Genomic DNA, 22,445 nt, shown 5'->3' with positions numbered 1-22,445 from the left:
TCAGTTTTCTTTCCTTGGAAAGTTGTGAAGTATACTGCTTTCCCACCTACCTGAGAGAGGTTGAAAGTTGCAACAGTGCTGTCATCATACAGGAGAATATTAATAGTGTCTAGCGCCCAGGTACTTTCAGCCAAAAGACCAGATTTAAGAGACATCATCACTCTCCAGGCCTCAGGAGTTACTGGAGAAAGAAAGGAGAAGTAAAACAGTATTAATGCATCCTCAGAGACTGTTAATGAGTTCTGAAAGATTAAACTGTGACATTCTGAGAATGAAGTAGTTACTGAAACACTGGTCAAGACCCTGCTTTCACCACTTAGTCCTGTTCAGTTTTTCTGTAACTGCTGCTCGGCCTTAATACTGGAGAATACCTTAACAGGGCCATTCTTCCTGACTTTGCTGAAGCCGAAATAATTGCACAAATTTAGAGAAGTTGACTAAACCAAATAATTGGTAAATAAAGGTAGAATACTCTGTCAGGAACTTGAAGTATGAGAACTTGAATAAACAGGAATTCAAGATAAGAAAATACTTGGAAAATAGTGGGAAAAAACAAACATAACAGATATGGAATGAAAAAACTGGCCATTCAAGGGAGACAGAGACTGTAACTACACAGCAGAACAGCATTAGCTTCCATGGAACAGGAACACACAAAGCTTTGCTCAGCTAAATGTTGTACTGGTGATTTAACAGACACTCTGAAGGACCTTTCAACACATACCCTTTGGAAATCTGAGGCAAGCTTTGTTTTTAACGAATTTCTGGAGACCTCAGTTCCCCTTATAAAATGCTGCTTTCAATTCATGTCAGATTGTCTGGGACAACTTTAACCTACCATTCTCACTGATGCACATGTTACTACATTTTTACTGAAGACAATCACATTATAGTTACCAAAGTTAACTATTTGTCAAAATACTCTTAGAATGTAAAAGAAAATCAAAAGCAGAGTCCCCTTCTCCCAATCTGTTTTGGTATTTGGCTTTTGATGCTTACCAATATCTTTTGAGGTAATCTTTCGTCTTGGTTTTAAGACTGGTTGGGATGCTTCTACAGAGCCTGGGGGGAAGGTAATTTCTCGCCTAATTGGTGGTGGTTGGGGTGGAGGTCCTGTGACCTGTGACACTGGAACTGTGGGTATAACCTTTTGCATCTTCATGGAGGGCAGGAAAGGAGACTTGCTTGGAGACATACGGTTTTCCAAAGAGCGCTGGAAGGATGCTGGACTTGGAGCTCTAGAGATGTGGTTTGGCATAGAGGGTGGCGTCTGGTAGGATGACTGAGGAGGTCTAGTGATAGGCTGCATGGAAGCTGAGGATGACATATAAGAAGGCTGACGTTGGTTGACATGAGAAGGCCACTGACTCTCGTGGTTTATCCTCTGGTCAGGTACCATCATATCATCAGTGCGATTCATCCCTGGATACGGCGGGGCCTGTGCGGGGCCTCCTGGACCTTGCCTATTCTGGTAAGGGTAAGGCATATCATTTCGTGTTGGCCACATGTTCTGCTGAGGACCTTCGCTGGAGGATGACGACTGCATGGGGCCACCAATCATCTGGGGAGGTATTCCGTGCTGCTGCATTTGTCCTGGGCCCTGCATCCTCTCCCTGTTATAGGGATATGGATACTGTCCCTGCATGGGCCTCCTGTCAGGCCCCGTGTAAGCATTGCTGTACTGGTTATACATTTCCTGTTGCTGGTTGCCATACTGCATGTTATACATGTCCCCTTCATGGCGTTTGGCTGGAGGCCCGTACATGCCATCCATGTGTCGCTTATAGTTCTGGAAAAAAATTTTGGAAAGAAGGTGCGTCACTTTTACTCCATACACAATACAAATACATTGGCTGAAAGCTCATTTAAAAAGCTGAAGGTGCTTAGTTCTAGAGGGATCATGCTGATTCCAGAGTTGGGCATGCAGTGCTATGCTTAGGCTTCATCCAGTGCTTTCTTTTTAAGCCTCTGTTTTGCTGCACTTATAACTTAATATTAAAAGGAAACTTATCCTTGAACTAAATTTTCTTATGCTTGCTCTCATTTTCTCCCTTTCCCTTTCCTGTCCTATCTGTCAGATTAAATTCCACTGGTCATTTCAGACATGCATGAAAAGGCAACGGTCCTCACCAACTAAAATACTGTCACTTCTTATTTATGGTTAGTCTACTAAGAAGGAAAATCTTAAAAATTTTCAAAACTACTCAGTGAATCTTTTCAAGAGACAAGCACTGAACAAACTCTTGAAATAGCAAGATATGCTGCAAGCATGCATTCTGAAACACTGGATCTTATGACAGGGCATAGGCTACACACAGTAAATTTATTAGGAGGAGAAAACATTCTGCTGCATTTGCTACTCTGTGTAATTTCCAGGAACGTGGCCCTGTTTGGGCAACCATCCCTCTTTCCAAATCATCCTAATAACATTTAATTTACTGTGAGATTATTACAGCAAATGGTCACATCCAAACATTCTGTTCTAGTTTATGCAGGTTCTTACCCTGCTGATCAGTAATGAATTAAGCAATGTAACTAACAGCTGCCAACTATGGTTTATTCCCTCTTTGTTTCTCACCCTCTCAAGTGGGGAATGCTGTGTGAGGTAAGCTGTTTTACCTTGGGTGGAGCTGAGTTGCTTTTAAATCATACAAGCCTGTATGTATTTATGTTTAAGACAGTAGAACAAAAAAAGACATGTTACAGTTTGAGGGGAAGGTGGTAAGGTTTGCAGAGGTCCTTAGTTCCTGTGGGAGTCTGTTCCACAGTTCAAACCACACTGAGTGCTCTGAAGCAAAAAATGTGAATTAAATGGGTGATTTTTGAATATATGATCTATAGCAAATTCAAAGTTACGGCTCCCCTGAAAACTGTGGCTCAGTCACACTGCACAATGTATACTAATGTACTAGAGATAAGATCAGATAAAAATCTGTATGTATTCAATACGGGTCAGTTAAAACAGCTCTGGGATTCATAAACTCATCTTCCAACTTTGGTGCACATAAAACCACAACTACTGTATTGCGTGAAAGTATTTTTTTTAAAACTTGCTATAGAACTGCCTGGCTATCTGAGAAATCCTATTTTCAGCCTTACATAAACTACTTGCTGCAGCAAATTCCACCCTTGGGGCCAATTTATACATTAAGAACTGACTTGGCAGTTGCCACACCTAAAAAGGTGGTGTTTGTTTTGCCACAGTGACTCAGAGCACTTAAAGTAGACACGTGGGAATGAAGCATGTGCCTTTTTAAAAGCAGTTCAGTGCTCTTGTCTATGTAGTGGCAACATGCCTAATGGTACCCAGTGCTGAGGAACAGTGATGCACCTAAACTCCCCCTCCTGTGTAAAGGTTCGGCAGGATACTGACACTGCACAAGGTGTGTCTCTCTCCACTGGGGATGTGGAATTCTGAGACCTTGCAGAAGACAAAAAGACACCAACACAGGTCACCTGCTGCATAATAGCTCTTGGGGTACAAGCATTTGTACAGGAATTAAAAAACTTGGCTCAAAGTGCTTCATTAGGAGTTCATGCTCCAAGGAACTCCTTCCCAGGTCATTCCTTAGCCTTCAGGTTGTAGATAAAGCTTCTGAAGGGCCATTTTTCACAGTCTTCCTGTACCACTATAGAGTAAGAAACTGAAAATAAGCTAGTGGCAGCCTAATCTCTAGCCAAATGAAGAAGTGGAATCCTCTGGGAGTGGAAGGGAGAGGCTGAGGCCGGTCAGGATCCTCACCCTTCATTCTTCACTGCTTTTTTGCATTAATGCATTTTGCATTCAAGAGTCATTGTGCAAAGCATGTAAACAACACTAAGGACAGGGCCAAATATATTTTTACAAATTCTAGCTGTCTCCTTGCTTAAATGAACGTGTAGTTAATATATTCCCTGCATACGTTAGCATGGAATATCACAAACTGTTCTGTTATATATCTTGGCAATTTCCCCACTAAATCACCCAGACTGCTAGCATATGCTCATCATAAAGAACAACAAAACAGTTTTTTCATTATGCTATTTTAGAGATGTTATGAACCAAATTGACAAGCAAGAAATTCTGAAATTGAAATTTATATACATTTTCAGTACAGTGCAACCTAAGATCTCCTCTTTCAGGCTTCCCCCCCTGAAATTTCCTAGTAAAGCTCTGTCCCAAACTGAAAAGGACTACCTGAAATTGGCTGAAAACTAGATTACATTTTAATTTTTATATTATAAAGAAATGCTTTCTAACTTCAATTATTATATGACTAGAAATGAATTAGTAACATGCAGGATGAAACTCTGATCCTGCTGAAGTCAGTGGAGTTTTGCTATTGACTTGTAAGATGGGATTTTGCCCACAAGGTATTATTGATACACCTAACAAAAAAAGTCTTATTAATTAATATAATTTGTATTTTCAAAGTTATTACACAGTTAAGGAGACTGGAATGTACAAATGTTTGAACTATTTTTAACACTAATCATGTTCTCTCTCATGTATTTGTACCATATTATTACTAGAGATAACATGTGGGGAATATGCCATCTGATCTATATTAAAGGTAGGTATCTCATATGGCCCACCACAGCTTTCTAAGTAATTGAGAATGTTTCACATTTTACTTTGTTCCCATTTTCTGTTGGGTTCACTTGGCTGCATGACATTAAGTTAAGGTCCACCAGCCAAGCAGTTTTCCTATCTGTTTCTGGAACTGGGGCAGCATCGCTTTACCAGCCTACGAATTATACTTTCCCAGTCTGATGGTTATTAACTTGGGACAATCACTTGATACACATCCAAAGCCACAGAACATCTGTTAAAATTTACACTCTTCCAGTGCAATGAACACGTTTTCCTATAGCTGCATATACACTGCTTATATATATGGGATGCGATTTTGACCAGAACTACAGTGCTCCTCTGTGCCAAAAGACATATAATCGTATAAACATCTTTTTGAATGTATACAGAATTTTGGGGTGATATTTATTAAACAAATGTTATTAAAATAGCTGTTTTCCTCTCTCCTACCTGCTGCTGTGGATACATTCCAGGTTGGTGTCCTCCATATGGGGGCTGTCCTGAGGGAGGTCCTTGTCCTGGATACTGCTGCCCATATGGTTCATGCCTAAAATGAAGCATTCAAATCAACACTTAGAGCTGCTGGAACTTCCAAGCCACCAGGAAAAGCAAAGTACCCTCATGATCTTGCACCTTGAAGATATTTGCCATTTGGAAAGGTACAACGTGGTGTGGTCCTGAGCCTGATGTAGTAAGCTCTGCTGGAGCTGGTAGTGGAAGGAAGGCAACACAACTAATAGAAGAAAAGAGGAGCAGTGAAGATGCAACAGAGAGATTTAGAGGTAGCAGTCAGGAACGGGAACAGGGTATGGCCAGCAAAGAGGTAAGACAGGCAGCTGCAGCCACTGGGAACCCATCTTAGGTGGAAAAGTATCTGATGCGCAGCTCAAAGGTTGCAAGTCAAAATTCTTGTCTTTTAACAAGTCAGTCTCCAAGCAAGCTACTTTCTGGATTATTTAAGAATTTAATCAATAGTTAAGTGCTGATTTAAAGTGAAATCATTATTTTAGTCTGATGATAGTGACAGAAAGTAAGTACAAATTTCATTACAATATGTAACATTGAAATATATCAATACTGAGTAAAAACAGTACTCATAATTTTGCTAATGTTCATGTAATTTTTAATTAAAGCTACGTAATGAAGCATATGCATAAGAGGTAGAGTTGCATTGCACTTGGAAACTTACCTGTGGCCCTTAAGATCTCTGAGGAGCACTACAGTACAACTGCAATATTTTTAGCACACCTGAATGAAATTTAGGTTGCTGAAATAAAGGACTTGCAAAGTATTAAGATTGATAAATAACACTGTATTGCAGACTGGTAGTTCCTCTCCGTACACTACCAGTGAGAACACATCTACAGTTCGAGTATAATTATGGAAGTAATATATCAGGGAGAGTCAGAGAAACAGAGGACTGAGGAACCTGACATGTTAGAAGAACTAACGGGACCTCATTTTTCCAAAAGCATAGAAAACTCACATTTTTTAAGAGTTGACCAGAGTGAAAGCAATAGCCGTTTCAGTATCTCCTAAAATTATGACGTGGATGGAGAGAAATTACCTAACGCCCTTTAAAAGAACAATGTAACTGATGGGAATTGTCCAGAGTTGTCCAAGATGGTACATGCAGTAAGATAAAACTGAACAAAGGTACTTGTATGTTACAGATAAGGGAACCTTTTCTAAATACTCAATTTGTTAGCCACAGGATAACCACGAGCCCGGTGAAGTTGTGGAAGTTTTAGAACTGCTGTCATTGAATGCTGCTCTGGAGAACTTGGGCCTATAAAGTATGTTCTAGTTCAGTGTTGGCAGGGAGATACACAAAGTAGGATGTATACTCCTTTTCTAACATCTGATTCTATGGCTACAGAAAGTCAACTGATTCACCCAAGTCTCCGCCTCCCCCCCCCAAGAAACTGAACCGACGGTAAAAGCCTAAATAAGAACAGACAAAACAGAAGTAACACGCCAAGAGGCCACATATTCTGTCTATGTGCTCTCGCAGAGGCTGCTAGCACTTGTTAGCTGGTTATTGCGGATATTACAAACAGAGAAATCAGTGTTCACCTTTGCTGGCCAGGGTAACGATTAGGAGAGTACATGCTTGGGTCACTGTTTGAAGGCACCATGTTGCTTTGACCAGGTGGTCCCATACTGCCTTCAGGACCCAGCCCATGATCCGACCTAAAAAATGACAAAGGAAACCTCATTCTGTAAAAAGCACTTATTCTCTAAAATTGCCAACAAAATAAAACAAAACACATCCCTTAAAGAAAACATTCTCTTGACTTATCACCTTCCACTGGAACCCTCACTCTCACTGACTCCCCGGCAACGTGACCTGTTGAACAACATGATTATACTTGTTACTCTACACATCTACTACTTCAAACTACTGACTGAAAACTACTCCGCCGTTACACTTAAAAGACCCACGCTGCACCACTTTGGCTACTATCAGGAAACAAAAAGTGAAGCTAAAGTACACAGTCTAATGAAAGTAAAATAAAAGTAGGGATACAGCCAGAGCTGCAAAACCCACGGGAATACTTAATATAATCCAAACATTCCTAAACCATTCTGCTTGCTATACCAATGCTTAGACATCAGTGATTTTACTGGTTTTTGTTTTGTTTTTTTTTTTTTCCCCACAAAGCCTTTCCTGAGATAAACAAAAGAGGACCAAATTTATTTTGTGTACTTCACTGAAAGACAAACTTACATGGTCCCAATGGACACACTGCAAGACTGGTGCCCCTACAGCTCAGACAACTGACTCCAGACTCTCCAAAGGCACTTCACTAACAGACCACAAACCAGACATATTTAGGCTGTGCATTTTGTTTTTCATAAAAAGCCCACCAACAACTGTTTAGGTGAAAACATGGCCAGAAGAATAACTCAACTGCTACTTTATGCCATCACAGCCCAGCCCAGCAGCCAGCTGAAGGCAGCTGTCAAACACACCCACGTGCCAATTGCTGCTGCCTGAGTGACTTCTAAGGTGTGACAATTCCTCCTTATTAATTTCTGTGAACAGCTAGACTCAGTCATTACCAGTGGTTTGACTCCCAGTGATTTAGTAAGATGCTGTAGGAAATGTAGGCTGCTATGTTCTCTGCAAGGTGCAATGGGAAAATGAGAAGGGGAGAGAGAGGATCATTTTCACTAATGGGCTTTGCTTTTGCCTGAAGATTGACTCACCTCCTGTCATAGCCGCTTCCATAAGAGAACTGCTGTCGCTGGCTCATGCTCATGTTGGACATTGCTCCAGATGGACTCTGGTTATACATATCTTGTATTCCACTGTTAGGCATTTGTCCAGGGGTCATGAAAGGCTCGTTGCTTCCAGGCACTGCAACAGTAAGGGAAATTAAATATATTATTCTGGGTGTTTTAAGCTATCTTTCTATTAATTGACGTATTTTAAAATAGTGTTCAGATCCCTAACACTGCCAAGGAGTATTAGCTGGTGTCTGACAAGCTCTCTGGGGTCTGATGAAAACACATGAAGCTGCACCACTACCAAGATGATGGTTATAATACTAAGAAGCTGCAAGTGAGAAAAGTAATCTCATCCTATGGAACTGAGCTCATCAGGCACCAGGCAGCTTCTTCCCTGTGGTCTTCACAGCTGAAGATGAACTTGCTCTTCTTCTTTTCACCCCAAACAATGGTAAATATGAATGCAAACATAAATCTTACAAAACAGATGAAAGCAAATCTGGTTTGGATTACAAAGCTGTCAGAATCAGGCTCTTCTTTTTCCCATAACGCCCTCATACACACAGGTATACCATAATTTAGTTATGGAAAAGATACTGTATCCTAATGTAGCTTCTTGAGCAGGATGGGCATATTCTATGGGTCCAAGAAAAGGCACGTTGACCACTATTATCCGATATTAATCCCCAAGCAAATAAAGAGACTCTGTCCTTTAGTCCCTCATAGTAGATACTGAACAGAGACATTTCTGTTTCAACAGGATAAATGTGAGATGTATGACAAAGTGTAATAAACCCACTTAATCTCACATGGATATAAAATCTAAAGTGCATCTAAGGCAGAGGGGGTTTTCCCTTCCTCCAACTGTGTTCTGGTAGTGTCCACAGTCCAGGCAAAAGGATTTAAAGGGAAGGTTTAAAAAACTTCACATCAGGTTAACTATCTCTTTTAAAGCATCTCCCCACTTCATCACATATCTTTCTTTTCCTGGTCTCTGGACCTCTTATTCTCATTGCTCCCTTTTGCTCCCTTTCAGTTTCTACTTTCTTAAATTTCATCTCCTCCATCTGCTCTTTTCCTTGCAGCCATTGTGAGCCCTGCTTATGTTCTTTCCTCCCACCTTCCTATATACAGCATGCAAGACTGATTCATTTTAAGCACATTTTACAATATCCACAAAACCATCTGTAGGTTAAGTGCCCAAAAGGATAAGAGTCAGGTTTGACATTAATTTTTATTTTCGCTTTCTAAAAATAAACAAACTTTGAGTGTGTTTATCACCTTTTGTCAGGGGCTGTCCAAGTGAGAAAAAAAATTAGCTTTCCTATTCTGAAAATTACGTAAACTGAGACAGAGAGCATTAGGAGACTTGCTCAGTTCTGCACAGTGAATTCCCAGTTCAGTCCTACTACAACCAGGCATGTTGCTTCACCACTTCACATTGTAACACTGAAGTCCAGCATCTGATTTGTTGGCAATGTATTGCTACAAGCATTTTTAGGATTCTGTTAGGGCTAAAATAAACGTTGTGACTCTGAGATGGGAAAATATGACCAGACCAGAATGAAACACAATTGCACTGCACCTCTCTTTGCTACAAGGATACCACTTTACCAATGGCAAAATCAGCAAAGTAAAAAAGCTCATTCTGACGACTATAACATCTTGATTACATAGAAGTAGGGAAGAACACTTAAGCTCCCACAAAGAAAATACCTTTTCTCATTCCACCGAAAGGATCTTTATTCGGCTCATATGGCATTCTTCCCATCATATCTGGCATGTTTATTCCCTGCTGGTATGGTGCATTTGGCGTCATGGAGTTTCGCTTTGGGAATGCTGAATCACTTACATCAGAAAAGGGATCATGCACACTAACTGCGCTGTTTCTGGCAGATGAGAAAAAGGAGGAATTAGCGTCATCATGTATTCATAAGAATTGTGAAAACAGACTGGGCTATAATACACCTCGTCCATGATGCTGTGGCAGTGATCAGTGCAGGATACATCTGAGAAAGACGCAAAAAAACTTTCAAAACAGACAATCATTTAAAAAAATCTACCCATTTTTCTCCCTGAGCTTATCTGGCTACTTACCTTAAAGATCAGGGTTTTTAATCTAATTCAACTGTGCGTGTTCCTATTACACATATAAAAGTCTAAACCTTTCTGAAATTTCACTAAGCTGTTTCCCTCACTACCCCAAGGCAGTGAACTCCACAGGTTAATTATATGCTGTGACAAAATAGCATTACTTTTTATCAGTTTCATATTTATTACCTTTCAAATCTACTGAACACACCATTGCTCTCCTACTAGAGGAAAGACTAAACAGCAACACTTCGATTTACCTCCCAAATACCATTTACTGTTATGGAGAGACCTAACCTTTATGGCTGCAGCCAGCTTTATTTTAAAGCCCTTAAAAATTTGGCTTGGAAAATGGAGTCTCCCTGATAACTATCAGATTTATTCTTAATGCAAAAGAAAATCTTTTACATAGTGAAAAAAATGTAATCTGAATTAAAAATTATTAAAAAAGGTTCTTGTTACCCTTTCTGCAATATTACAGGTGAAGAAAAAAAGAATCTACATATGTTAAGTTCAGAGTGACTCTGTACATAGTTCAGAGCTCAGCTATGTCCCTGCTGAAGTCAACATGAACTTTTTTTGCTGGACTTCACTGGGCTAAGGATCCTTAATGAACACTGAGAAGGCTTCACTTCAGATTAAGTCCGTCTGTGTACCTTAAGGGACATAGAACTGAAAGGGGTCTCTTGGTCCATCCAGCTGAATTGTCTCAACCATATAAGCTTTTTATGATTTGAATTTAAGTAACACCTTAAAACCACACATTCCTCCTTCCTAAGGATGAATGACTGGACCAGAGGAGAACAGGGTAAGCAAGGAAAGAAAGGCTGTGGTTCTAAATTGGTGCTGCTGGGTTCCCCCTTCCTCCCCACTCTTCACATATTCACATGCCCCCCTTTGCATTGGTGCTTGTCTGAGCCTTCTCTAGTGTTCAGAAAGATAAGATAATGCAGCTCCTACTCCTTCCTTCCTTTCCCTCTCTCCCCGCCAAAAAGAAATAATTTTCTGGCACTTCTAAGGCTCTGACCGGCTCACAACAGAATCAGATGAGTGCCCAAGCAGTTGGGATAGGGAAAGACTGGCTTAAACTGCTGTAGAACTACAGACCAACAAAAAATGAAGCAAAGACCTTTTCATACCTGCCACCCTGCATAGGTGTCATCTGTCCATGAGGTGTTGATGCTGGTGTTGGGGGCTTCAAGTCGCCTGGCACTTCTGTCATGGAATTACTACCAGTAGACTGCGGAGTCTGTGGGCCTTGCAAGGAACCAGAATTAGCTGGAAATTAAAGAAAAAGGAAATATTAAAAGGTAGCAGGCAAATTCCTGTGGAGATAATAATCATCAAGGAGAGAAAACAGTTCTTTCCCCCATAAGCCTGCTTATACCATGCATCTCAGTACTTTATAACTTCCCCAAAATCCTCTGAGATCAGGATATGCTGTGCAGTAATAGCCACCATCTTTCCTATAACCATGAATTTAATCTGATGCCTGAAGCAACATGAATAGAAATCATCTAGATGAAGGATCATTTATATCAGAGGTCAGAGGTACAAAGTTAATTGTCTATAGTTTACAACAGAGTAAATGAAGGTTGTTCTTTGGCACAGCTTCTTTATATAATGACTATCACAACACATACATTTATAAGGCAGATTTCAGCCAGAAGCTTTTCCTCACAAATTTAAACTACTATATTAATATAAATCCATAATTACATTTCCCACTAAAAGGCAGACATTTCCATGGTGAAACATGGCAAATGATTAATGGCACACTGCAACTCTGTGCCATCTTTGAGACAGCATGGCAAAAGATTGTATTTAAGAAATGCAAAAGGCAATCTGGGATAAGAAGAAAGTGATCACTGAAAGCAGAATTTGAACAGGAGGCTATAGCTAACACTCCTAATAAAACTATAAAAATAGCAATGGACATCTTAACAAAATGTAATTAGGGTCACTGTAGAGCATATGTAACAAGACCAGGTCAATTCTGCAAAGCATCTGTTTCATCTGCAAAAACTTCTATGTTGAGATCTCAGAAAGCAATAGAGCACCTGCACTACAGTCCTCCTTAACCACGGTAAATACCCATATTCTTGATATGACAACAAGCATAGAAAACCGTGTACTGTTTATTTTGATGAGACTGAGCAGTAATAAGGGCACTAACTGAATACATCATATAAGCTAAGGATAAAGTACATCCAGACCAGTCTTTTAAAGTAGACACTGAAGTTACTATTTTCATATGACTGCTGAGGAGAAACACCCTACAACCCCAAAGATCTGATGTAGTAGTTGTCTGATTTAGAAGATGGTAAATGGGAATTAGTAACAATGTCTAAGCCTTGGATCTGATTGGGCCTTGCAGCAGAAATCCTACCCAAGAAGAACTTACAGGATTCAAATCTTTAGATGCAATCAGAAAAAAAAATTATCAACAGAAAAAATTCACAAATCTAACAGGCTCAGAAAGACATGGCTTTGGCTTGAGAGGTCCTTCTTTTTCTATGAACTGTCATGTAAGCATTTTATAGTGCCTGACTATCTATGTTCAACAACCAATTAACAAAACTTTATAAATTACTGTTAGAGTGAAAACTGGAACAAGCAGTATGGGCTTTTCTTCTGTATGTGAAAGAGAGAGTAGTTTATAATTGACTCAGAATCCTAGAACGCTCATCATCTTGACAGGCAGAGCTTGTTTTTAACTGAAGAACACCTTTTTTATATGTGTTTCATTTATATCTGTAACACATCTTCTACTATCTGGAAATCAGTCTCAGTACCAAGTGCATATGCAAAATCCACATTGTGTAGACCACATTGTTCTTGTCCTCAGCTTTCTGAGGCATGTTTGGATTATGCTCACATAGTAATGAGGTTCAAAAAAAGTTTCAGCAAAGCCCTCTGATTGCATTAATACAGTAACAACAACATTTCACAGAATCACAGAATTGTCTAGGTTGGAAAAGACCTTGAAGATCATCCAGTCCAACCATCAACCCAACATTAACAGTTCCCAACCTCACCATATCCCTCAGCGCTATGTCGACCCTACTCTTAAACACCTCCAGGGATGGGGACTCCACCATCTCCCTGGGCAGCCCATTCCAACACCTAACAACCCGTTCTGTAAAGAAATACTTCCTAATATCCAGTCTAAACCTTCCCTGATGCAACTTGAGGCCATTCCCTCTTGTCCTATCGCTCATTACTTGGTTAAAGAGACTCATCCCCAGCTCTCTGCAACCTCCTTTCAGGTAGCTGTAGAGGGCGATGAGGTCTCCCCTCAGCCTCCTCTTCTCCAGACTAAACAACCCCAGTTCCCTCAGCAACAACTAATGCTACAGTTGACTGAAGGCTTTAGTGCTATAATTAAACAAATCCATATGCTAATTAAAAAAATCATCATATTCACATAGAATGAGCTCTTTGTATATATGACCCCTGAGTGAACCAGGATCATTCTCCTGCCCTTGAGCTTTAAACACAGTTCATAGAATCACAGAATGGTTTGGGTTGGAAGGGACCTTAAAGATCATCTAGTTCCAACCCCCCTGCCATGGGCAGGGACACCTTCCACTAGACCAGGTTGCTCAAAGCCCCGTCCAACCCGGCCTTGAACACTTCTAGGGAGGGGGCAGCCACAGCTTTTCTGGGCAATCTGTTCCAGTGTCTCACCACTCTCACAGTGAAGAACTTCTCCCTTACATCAAATCTAAATCTACCCTCTTCCTGTTTAAAGCCATTACCCTTTGTCCTATCACTACAGGCCCTTGTAAAAAGTCACTCTATTCTAGATTACTTCTAAAAAAACTTGAAAGCATTTCTGAGTTAAGCCACACATTGTCACATACCATCTTGTTATATTAGAACCATGTAAGTAAATGTCTCAGTGTATCCATATACTTACTGTAAAATATGATATTGCCTAACCCTGCATATTTCTCTTATGGTGGGCTGTTAAGCAACAATTAACTTCTTCCCTATCCTACCTGAGTGAGAACTTAATTCATATCTAAAGTAAACCTAAAGGAAATGAGTAAAATATTTTTTCAGTATTTATGGGCTGCATGAATATAGAATATTTATTATGAATAACAGTGTGTTTTATATAATCTTTTCATATAAGGAAAGGTTTAAAAGCAAAAAGAAGACACCTGACTGAGAAACTACAAGTCAAATTTCTACCTGCTGGGTAGTGGTTATAGGGTCGGTTATTTTTCCCCACCTCTTTCTAAATGACTGGTTAAAAACAGCTGAAAAAATGGAAGGCAAATTCTATCATAAGAAGTGCAAAGTTTCTGGTACTGCTTTGTTAATACGCTTTGCTCTTGACCTCCACTGGGTCAGGGACACTTCTACAGGATAGGGACTGCAAGTGTCTCAATCTCTGGATTAGGTCACCAGCTACCAAGAAGAGCCCAAGCATGGATATGACCTACAAGCAACCGCAAAGACAATTATTTCTATGTCCACTGAACAGTTCACCTACATTTTAGTAATAGCATCAATGTAAATAGCACATTCTTTGAGAAAGAATAAGATCAAGTACATACTCTAATGGTTACTGCTGTTAGAGCAATTACAATTCTTTAAGCAACTTAACTTTCTCTTTTAGGATGTGATTTTCAGTACCTTTGCCAAGCTTCAGCCAATTCCCTTCAAGCTAATTTTGTTTTGGAAATTTTCAACTGTAACTTGCCAGGTTTTTCTAAGAATATGCCTTCAAAAATATATGGTCCTCTTCTGCTGTCCCCAAAAGAGAAATATTTTTCTGCGAGTGTTCCAAGCCAAGTATATATTTGGTCACCTTTTTCACACGCAGCACCAGTGGTCCCTTTATTGTTTGAAGAGGAGACTTGGTGGTAATGCTGGGGACACGCCTGTGACAGGCTTGTTCCAGTGTTTATTCTGATTTGGTCAAATAAATTTGTGAAAAATACCTGCTTATATGTAGAGATTATTAGCTGGCTACACATTCACTGCTTGGTTTTCTGAAGATCCTGTTTGTACTTATTTCAGGCTGTGGGTGAGCAGGACTCTCACAGTAATTCAGCTCCTGGGCTGATCTGGGCAGTCCTGAATGTGGAGCTGAGCACGAGAAGCTATAGCCAGGAAGCCACCCCGCACAGGCTCTCATGGTTACAACTGGAGGTTGGCAAGCAAAGGCGGGGTAATAGGGTTTCTGACCATCAACAGAAAAGGAGAATAGGAGAATGACAAGGGAACTGGGAACCTGGAAAGGAGATCCAGAAGCTGCTAAGATCAAATTAGAATTTGAGAAGTCTGAAGTTGCATGGACATGGTATTACACAATAGGGAACATCAAGAAAGTCTAGAAAATGTACCTAGTGAGAGTTAAAGTATGGGGGAAGTACCATGAGAGACTGGATAAAGAGACAAAGAGTTCAATACTGGGCATATAAGTGAAATTAAATTTTGTGCAAGAGATTCTTAGACATGTGTTCCTCTTCTCAGAGAGTCAGAGAGTTGAGATTCCTTTTCTCAAGAGTTTAGAGGTGCTGATTTCCAGCTGTGCAGAACATGTAGAGCAACAGATAAGATAATATAAAGGGCTATACATGGAAAAACTTAGAAAACTGGCACCCACAATAAGTGGATACTCATGTTGTAAATTTTTTGGTAGCCCAGTTCCTCTTCTGTAGAATGGGAATCATATTACTTTCCCTCTCAGACGGATACTGTAAAGGCTCATCAATACTTTTTAAAGCCCTCACATACAGTTGTAGTGAAGACAAGAAAAACCAAGGAGAAATTTATAACTCTCCGCTTGAGTCTGCTTGAAAACTGTGGCACGAGTAAGGGCTGTGTACTGAAAAGTGAGGATAACACAAAATACTGAATAGCTCCTCATTCACTGAGCACTGTTTATTCCATGCACTGAATGTCACAGATATTTCATGGAAAAAATGTCAATGTGCCTGCATAATTAAGAGTGTATTGAACTGCATATGCACAAGGAAACATAATTGAGGATGCAAAGACTGTATCTCACTTTTGGCATTTCCTAACTTTTGAGCATTTGACTTTGCATCAAAGCAATATACTTCAAACAGTTTTTGGATACAGCATGCGCACATGGGTGCCTGCATGCACACACATTAAATGTAAACTAGTTACATTCTCACACACATATATGTTACACACATCTCTATTAGCAATGTTTTCTAGTTAAAGAATATGAAAACAACCCTCTTCTCTGTAAGAAAGTACCATATTCCTTTTCATGTTTCACCTTAAATTTTGTATTTGCTAAGCTGCTCTCTGAAATTTTTACATCTATCCTTGCAGGGTTTTTATTACGGTAGATGTTTAATTTTGATTGTGAACATCCTGAAATAGAAACCGTATCTTTTAAAGTGCTTCATAAGCTTCAATATTAAACAAAGAACTAAGAAGGAAGACAAACAACAATGTTCTTTTAGAATAGGTAATCTCTGCTTACATTATTCTGCAGCTGACTTGAGGATGTCCAGGAAAAAACCTGTGTGTATATAGCTACTGAATTCCTCATCTCACATCCACATCTAAGCAACACTTGTCTTTCAAGTGTCATAACAGATTTGTAAGAACATGCTTTTATCAATAGGAAATCCATCCAAAATGAAATAAAATGAACATCTTTGTCAGTGAGAAGGTGAGTTCCTACAAACTCTTTCACAGTTCACTCAACAGCATGCGTTATTCTCAGCAGCATGAAATTATAGCACCGGCATGGCTTTTTCTTCGCAAAACCTGCATGGCCATAAGTACTGCTTTCGGGAAAGACCCTTTATTTACCAGAACAGAAATATGCAGTTAAAAAAGAATTTTAAAAATCTTTCTCTTGCCAGCAATTTTTTCCCTTCAGGAGAAAAAAAAAAAAAAAAAGAAAAAGAAAAGAAGAATGTAACCTCTTGAAACTCCATTAATATGAGGCCTGACATGCTCTCTAGGATATCCCTACCTTTTGCCAGAAGCTACAAATGTATACTCTAAAGTAAACAATGGAAAGGTTACTGAAGGTTAAGTACATTCACATACTTCAGAGTGAACAGCCAGCCGCCACGCTGCGAAGATAATTTACACAGCACGAACCCCATGCCCCAGTTAGGCTGGTCTGGGGCTGCTGGCTGCAGCAGGGCCCCCCTGGGCAGGCATGGCTGCAGGCACAGGGACACCTCTGTTTGTTCCCCATCCACCCCTCCCGACCCCTTGCCCATCCATCTTCCACGGGGATTCCCTAGCTGGACTCATGACACGCTCCATGACATCACCTGCCTGCTAATAATAGCACTTCAGACAGCCACCCGCCAGCAGAGACGGATGGGTTTGGTTACAGACGCACTCACTGAATGGCTGTGTCATGTGTGTGCGTGTGTGTGCGTGTGTGTGTGTGTGTGTGTTCCCGCCGCCACCCCTCTCCCCGAGTCTTGTTTCTCTGCTGCCAAGGAAACGCAGGGAACACACTCTTGGTGGGCACTTGCTCCCCGCTTTCCAACACAGGCGCACAATTTTCCAGGTTTGCTGTAATGAAATCTCCATTGACATCAGGGCCAGCTGCTGAGTGTTACTCAGGAGCATCCTCAGCTGTACCACTGTGGCCATCCTGTTCATTCGGTATAGGATAAACTCTCAGTCTGTAATTTTGAGTCATGCATGCTTGCAGCTAAGAATTTACAGTGCCAGAGTACAGCAATAAAAGATAACTTTCACGCTGAAAATTTGTTGAGATTTGTTGAAATCTGAAAATGAATTTGTCTTCCAGCACCCATTAGCAGTCCTCAGAATTCTTTTCAGTTTAGAACCTGCCACATAGTTAGTGCATATTTTGGTCAAAACTCTTAAACATGCATGACAGCAAGAGCTTTTTGTCTTTGCACCCACTTCTGGAAAGCACTAGACCCAGAAGGATGCTTATGAAGACCTACAATGCCTCTCTCCCTACAAGGGATTTTCTATGTGCAACAAAAGAGCAGTCAACAGTTGACATGGACCCAACAACCAGGACATAAGGCCAACAGGAGTCCTCTTACAGCTAGCCTGTCATTAGGCATCTGCTGCTGGTCTTCACTGCTGATGGCATTACCTGACCCAGACAGATTTAAGCTGTGATACAAAGGCCTCAGCCTACCACAAGCATGTCTCCGACTTGCACAGCCTCAGAGCAGGGCAAACCACACTAAAACACATTCAGGCCTCCACCTCTCCCTGGATGTTTTATGAAAGAATAAAAGAGGATCTGACAGTGATACGAAGCCAGAACATTTATTAAAATAGGCAGCTAATCCTACCTCTAACACCTTGGCTACTGTACAAACCTCTGCTGAACAAAGCCAACTAGCCTGTCACTTTGCTGCTCTACTCTCACTCCTTTTTTCAACTTTTTATAATTGCTGACACTATCCTGAATTGCACTGTACATAGCACTAAATTATTCACTCCTCTACATACCATTTACCATATTAATGAAGTTGTAAAAACCAGAAGTGATGGGAGAATCCCAAATACAGTGCTACAAGCAAATGGACTAACACATGAATCCAGACCACTGCCTCGCAGGCCCACAAATTTACACATTGCATCCTTTCCCTGACCAGGTTCTTCTATAGGAATCTCCTCACTAGGGTTGTTGCACTGTGTTTCCTAGCATTCCTTCTATGATTGCATTCTGAAAGTTGTCTGTGAGGCAGTCACATAATCACCCTGTGGAAGCAAGACATCTGCAAGAACTGATTTGCCCTAAACGTGCGCTTCAGCCTGCTCCCACCTTGCATAAGATCTACCTGGGACTACACCTACATTGGAACTGAATTCTTCTCTGTACCAAGAAGGCTGCCAGTCCCTATGTATTCTTATGGGCAATTGAAATATTTAGTTTTAAAAGTTCTACGAAGATCAGCTGACTTTTAAACTCTCAAGACACTGATTTCATAGCATCAGCTGTTTAGAACTGGACAAAATACAACACCCCCCTCCCTCTGCTTTTTTATCAGCATTAACTTCGGCCATAATACTGTAACTAGTTCTCTGCAAATGGATTTGGCTTCAAAGTGGCTCTGCCCACACTGAGCTAACTGCACAACAGAGGCTAATGGTTAAAGCAAGGACCTTTGGAGGCTACTGTTTCCTGTTGTATTGGGCTCCTGTTCCCTCTGAATGCCAAAGAGTATCAGATTATCTAAAGTACGTCTACAACTCTACTTCTTTTGTGCAGTTAAAATGTTAATGTTGGTATATACTAAAGAAAAAGGAGCAAGAAAAAAAGCTGACTATTAAAGAGAACAGGCTTGTACTCTCTGCAGCATCTATACCTCAGCGGGATTTCATGTACTAAAGCTGATACACACTGGGAAAGCCTTTCTCCGTACAGAAGTGCAGTCCCATTCAGTGACATGAGCTCTTTTCTCACCAACAAAACAAACCTTGAGATCTTTGCTTGCTTCCCCCTCTTCTAGTCTCTATGTCCTGCTGTGTTTTTATTTTAGAAAAATAGTTTCAGTTCTCCTCATAGACAGCTTACTTGAATGTTATGATAAATTTAAACTTGGACTTTGCCATTTTCATCTGTAGCTTCATGATGCAAAAGTACCCTGTGAAAAGTGGTACGTCTGACATTTCTATTCCTTTGTTTCAGGTTCATGTATTTAACTAATTATTCTTCATCTCAAAATTCAGCCAATTTACAGTTATCATCCCTGAACTAACTACTAAGAGCAGTGTTGGAGGGAGAGGGGTAAGGGAGGAGAGAGCAAAGCAAAATACTCTTTCATTTCAACTGCTGTTCAGTTTTAGAAACAGATGAATTTCTTCTTCACCATCCTTAGCAAGTCTAACAGTTTTAGCTCCCCTTACCAGCCTTCCCAGGAGGTGACAGCCATGTCCAACATCTGTTATTTTTTGCAGTAGTGCACATTCAGGGGACACTACGATCATTTCAGACAGACAAATATTTGGACTATAGGCTTCACTTCTAGTACCAAGTGTTTTTGTGCATCTTCTAACCTTGTGCTGCAAAGTAACCTAGTTATCTTCTCTATTAAACAATCAGTGCTGGGGTACCTGATAACCCTAGGTGTTAACAAGGTGGAGGAAATATTTAAGTTATTACACACAGAGATGTACCTAGGAAGATTTCAGCTGAACACTCCCCCAAATCCTTATGCTGAATACATCAGGCTGAGAAAGATTTAATCCTTATTGTTATCTTTTTCTGTACTGACAATGTGCTATCATAAGAAATGGTCTTATAAAGGCCAGAACTGTATTACATGATTACAAAGTCTTTACTATTTTCTAGTATTCATGATAGGATACTGGAGCCATGCAGCCTGCAAACTGCCTGCAGAGTCCCTGACTCGCCACTTCCCATTTTCAGCCAGTGAACTGCACTAACAAAAATTTTTTAATACTTTCCTAAGACTGCCCTCTAAAGCAGGAAACTGCTGTAAACGTTCCAGGAATTATATTCTCTTGGCAGTAACAGAAGGTAGTCTGCCTAACAGAAGACAGTTCACAAATTTTGTCAAATTATTTTGTTGGTCAGAAAAGCCTAATAACCAGCAAGTCAAAGGAATTTTTTCCTCTTCCATGGGTGGTCCAGAAGTCAACATCATAGGCTAATACTACGCCTCTTTCTATATACTTGTTTCTACTTAAGAATCTTCCTGCCTTGAGTATCAATCATGACTATCAAATCATGAGAGTCTTAAGTTAAATGAATTTAGAAAGAAAACTGTGGTTTCAAACACCACACCGTACATGCAAAAAGAACAGCCAAAATAAAGCAATTCCAGTTCCAATTTTTCAGATGAGAAGATAAAGACAGTGATGCTAATGACTTATCTGACATACAGGATTAGCAACAAAAGAACAGACAGCGTATCTCGCAACTATGAGGTCTGGCAGTGGGGATACACCATACTCTCAGCTCTCTCCATCTGCCACACATTCAATGTGAGCTGTATCAGAGCAACCATCTGAGACCCACTGATAAGTCCAGCATCTGCCATCCTGACTCCAGCTGAAGTTTATTGACCAACAGTTGTGTTGAAACTGGAGCTTCAGAGTCATAGCAAGGAAAGACCAAGTACCAGAATCTGATCTTTAGACAAATAGTACCTTTACTAGCTCCTTTTAGTACTTTTATAGCTCCTTCTAGTACAGGTTGCCTCCTGTCTTACAGCACAAGCACATCCATGCAGAATGCTATTCTTTTTTGCCACGCCAATGTAACTCTGAATATTAAGGTTATGCTGGCGCACACATCTTTGTACATTAGAATGAGCAATGACAAACTAGACACGACTGTGGATGGCCCTTCAGAGTTAAATCTGACTTGACTCAGGAGCTAGCTCCAAGTTTGAAAAGAAGATGCCAACAACGTATTTATCCTTGTCGTTTGTCCAGCATTAGCAAGACATGCTTCTAAATATATAAAATCCAACCTAGTGTCTTTTGCATTCAAAAAATGGTTGTGTAAGAGGCTGCAGTTTTTTTTACTTACCAGGAGATGGCGGCTGAATCTTAGGTTGTTTCTTAGTATCTCCAGCGCTGAAGACTTCTGGAGGGGGCTCCTCCCCTCGCTCAATCTTGCACTCGAAGGCAAACAGGTACTGAATGTATTGTTTTTTCAGGGAGCTGGCTGCGCTGCTCGAAGTGCCAACGTTCAAGGTGGTTGCCAGCTCACGCCACTTCTTATTTTTATTAACCTAGCAAAATAAATGGCAGAATCACTGGTTTGCAGCAAAGTGGTTGTTTAAGTCAGGAGACAAAAAAGGGGGAAAAAATATAAAAAAAGCACTTAATGTCTTGGTTTACTTTTTTTATTTTCCTCTTTTAACTAATGCTCATTACTCCCACACGCAGTAACGCATAGACAGCATTTACATTTATAAAACCATTAAGAAACCTGCTGATAGCTACATAAAAAGCTTTGCTTGTGGAGAGTCTTCTGCATGGTGCATCTTTTAAATGCCTTGCGCTCTTCCAGGGCCTGTGCTCTTCAGTTAGCAATCCATCTTCAAGCAAATTCATGCTCATTCTCCCCCTCTCTGACACCCACCCACACCCACCCCATTCTAATTAAAAAGCAGCATCTAAAAACTAATTTAGAAAGCAATAACAGCGTTATCCTGCAATTTAAGTGTTTGAGCATTGATATGAAAAATAAATTTTTCTCCAAAATAGCCACCAGCTGTCAAACAGTTCAGCCTGTAATTCTTGGTTCAAGTCCTTTCACTTTAGGGCGTCTTGCAGGGACAGATCAATAATCCTTTGGCTAAATGAGAGGCAGAGTGAAGCGAGGCCCCTTAATTAATTAAGGCAGACTTCAAACACACAGGGCTAGTCCAGCAATACTCTGTATTACAGTGCTGACTGCACAACTCCGCTGCGAGTCTTGTTTGCAGTGTAAGGCTGAGAATATTGAAAGACTCTGTTCATGAGTTCCTCAAACACAGCTGATCTGTAATAACAATGAAGTTCATTTGTCATCCTGGATGATGCCACTGGCTCACTCAGCTGTACCACTCTT

At 40.4% G+C, this 22,445-nt stretch overlaps 1 protein-coding gene across 6 annotated transcripts in view; it reads right to left on the bottom strand.

Annotated features, from left to right (window-relative positions):
* ARID1B (AT-rich interaction domain 1B) overlaps nucleotides 1-22,445 on the bottom strand; it is a 334,093-nt gene that overhangs the window by 5,062 nt on the left and 306,586 nt on the right. For 3 of the 6 annotated variants that reach the window (XM_074818828.1, XM_074818831.1, XM_074818829.1), the window contains 8 exons: nucleotides 21,417-21,621; nucleotides 11,038-11,176; nucleotides 9,524-9,696; nucleotides 7,787-7,937; nucleotides 6,650-6,766; nucleotides 5,024-5,120; nucleotides 1,000-1,789; nucleotides 51-181 (listed from right to left, as the gene is read on the bottom strand). In XM_074818828.1, the coding sequence (XP_074674929.1) occupies nucleotides 51-181; nucleotides 1,000-1,789; nucleotides 5,024-5,120; nucleotides 6,650-6,766; nucleotides 7,787-7,937; nucleotides 9,524-9,696; nucleotides 11,038-11,176; nucleotides 21,417-21,621 (1,803 nt within the window). The remainder of the gene's footprint in view (nucleotides 1-50; nucleotides 182-999; nucleotides 1,790-5,023; nucleotides 5,121-6,649; nucleotides 6,767-7,786; nucleotides 7,938-9,523; nucleotides 9,697-11,037; nucleotides 11,177-21,416; nucleotides 21,622-22,445) is intronic. The other 3 variants (XM_074818830.1, XM_074818833.1, XM_074818832.1) reach the window with 1 other exon arrangement.

This window comes from Strix aluco, chromosome 3 (genome assembly GCF_031877795.1).
Source record: "Strix aluco isolate bStrAlu1 chromosome 3, bStrAlu1.hap1, whole genome shotgun sequence".
Classification (NCBI taxonomy): Eukaryota; Metazoa; Chordata; class Aves; order Strigiformes; family Strigidae; genus Strix; species Strix aluco.
This window is presented reverse-complemented; position numbering and strand designations above follow the sequence as displayed.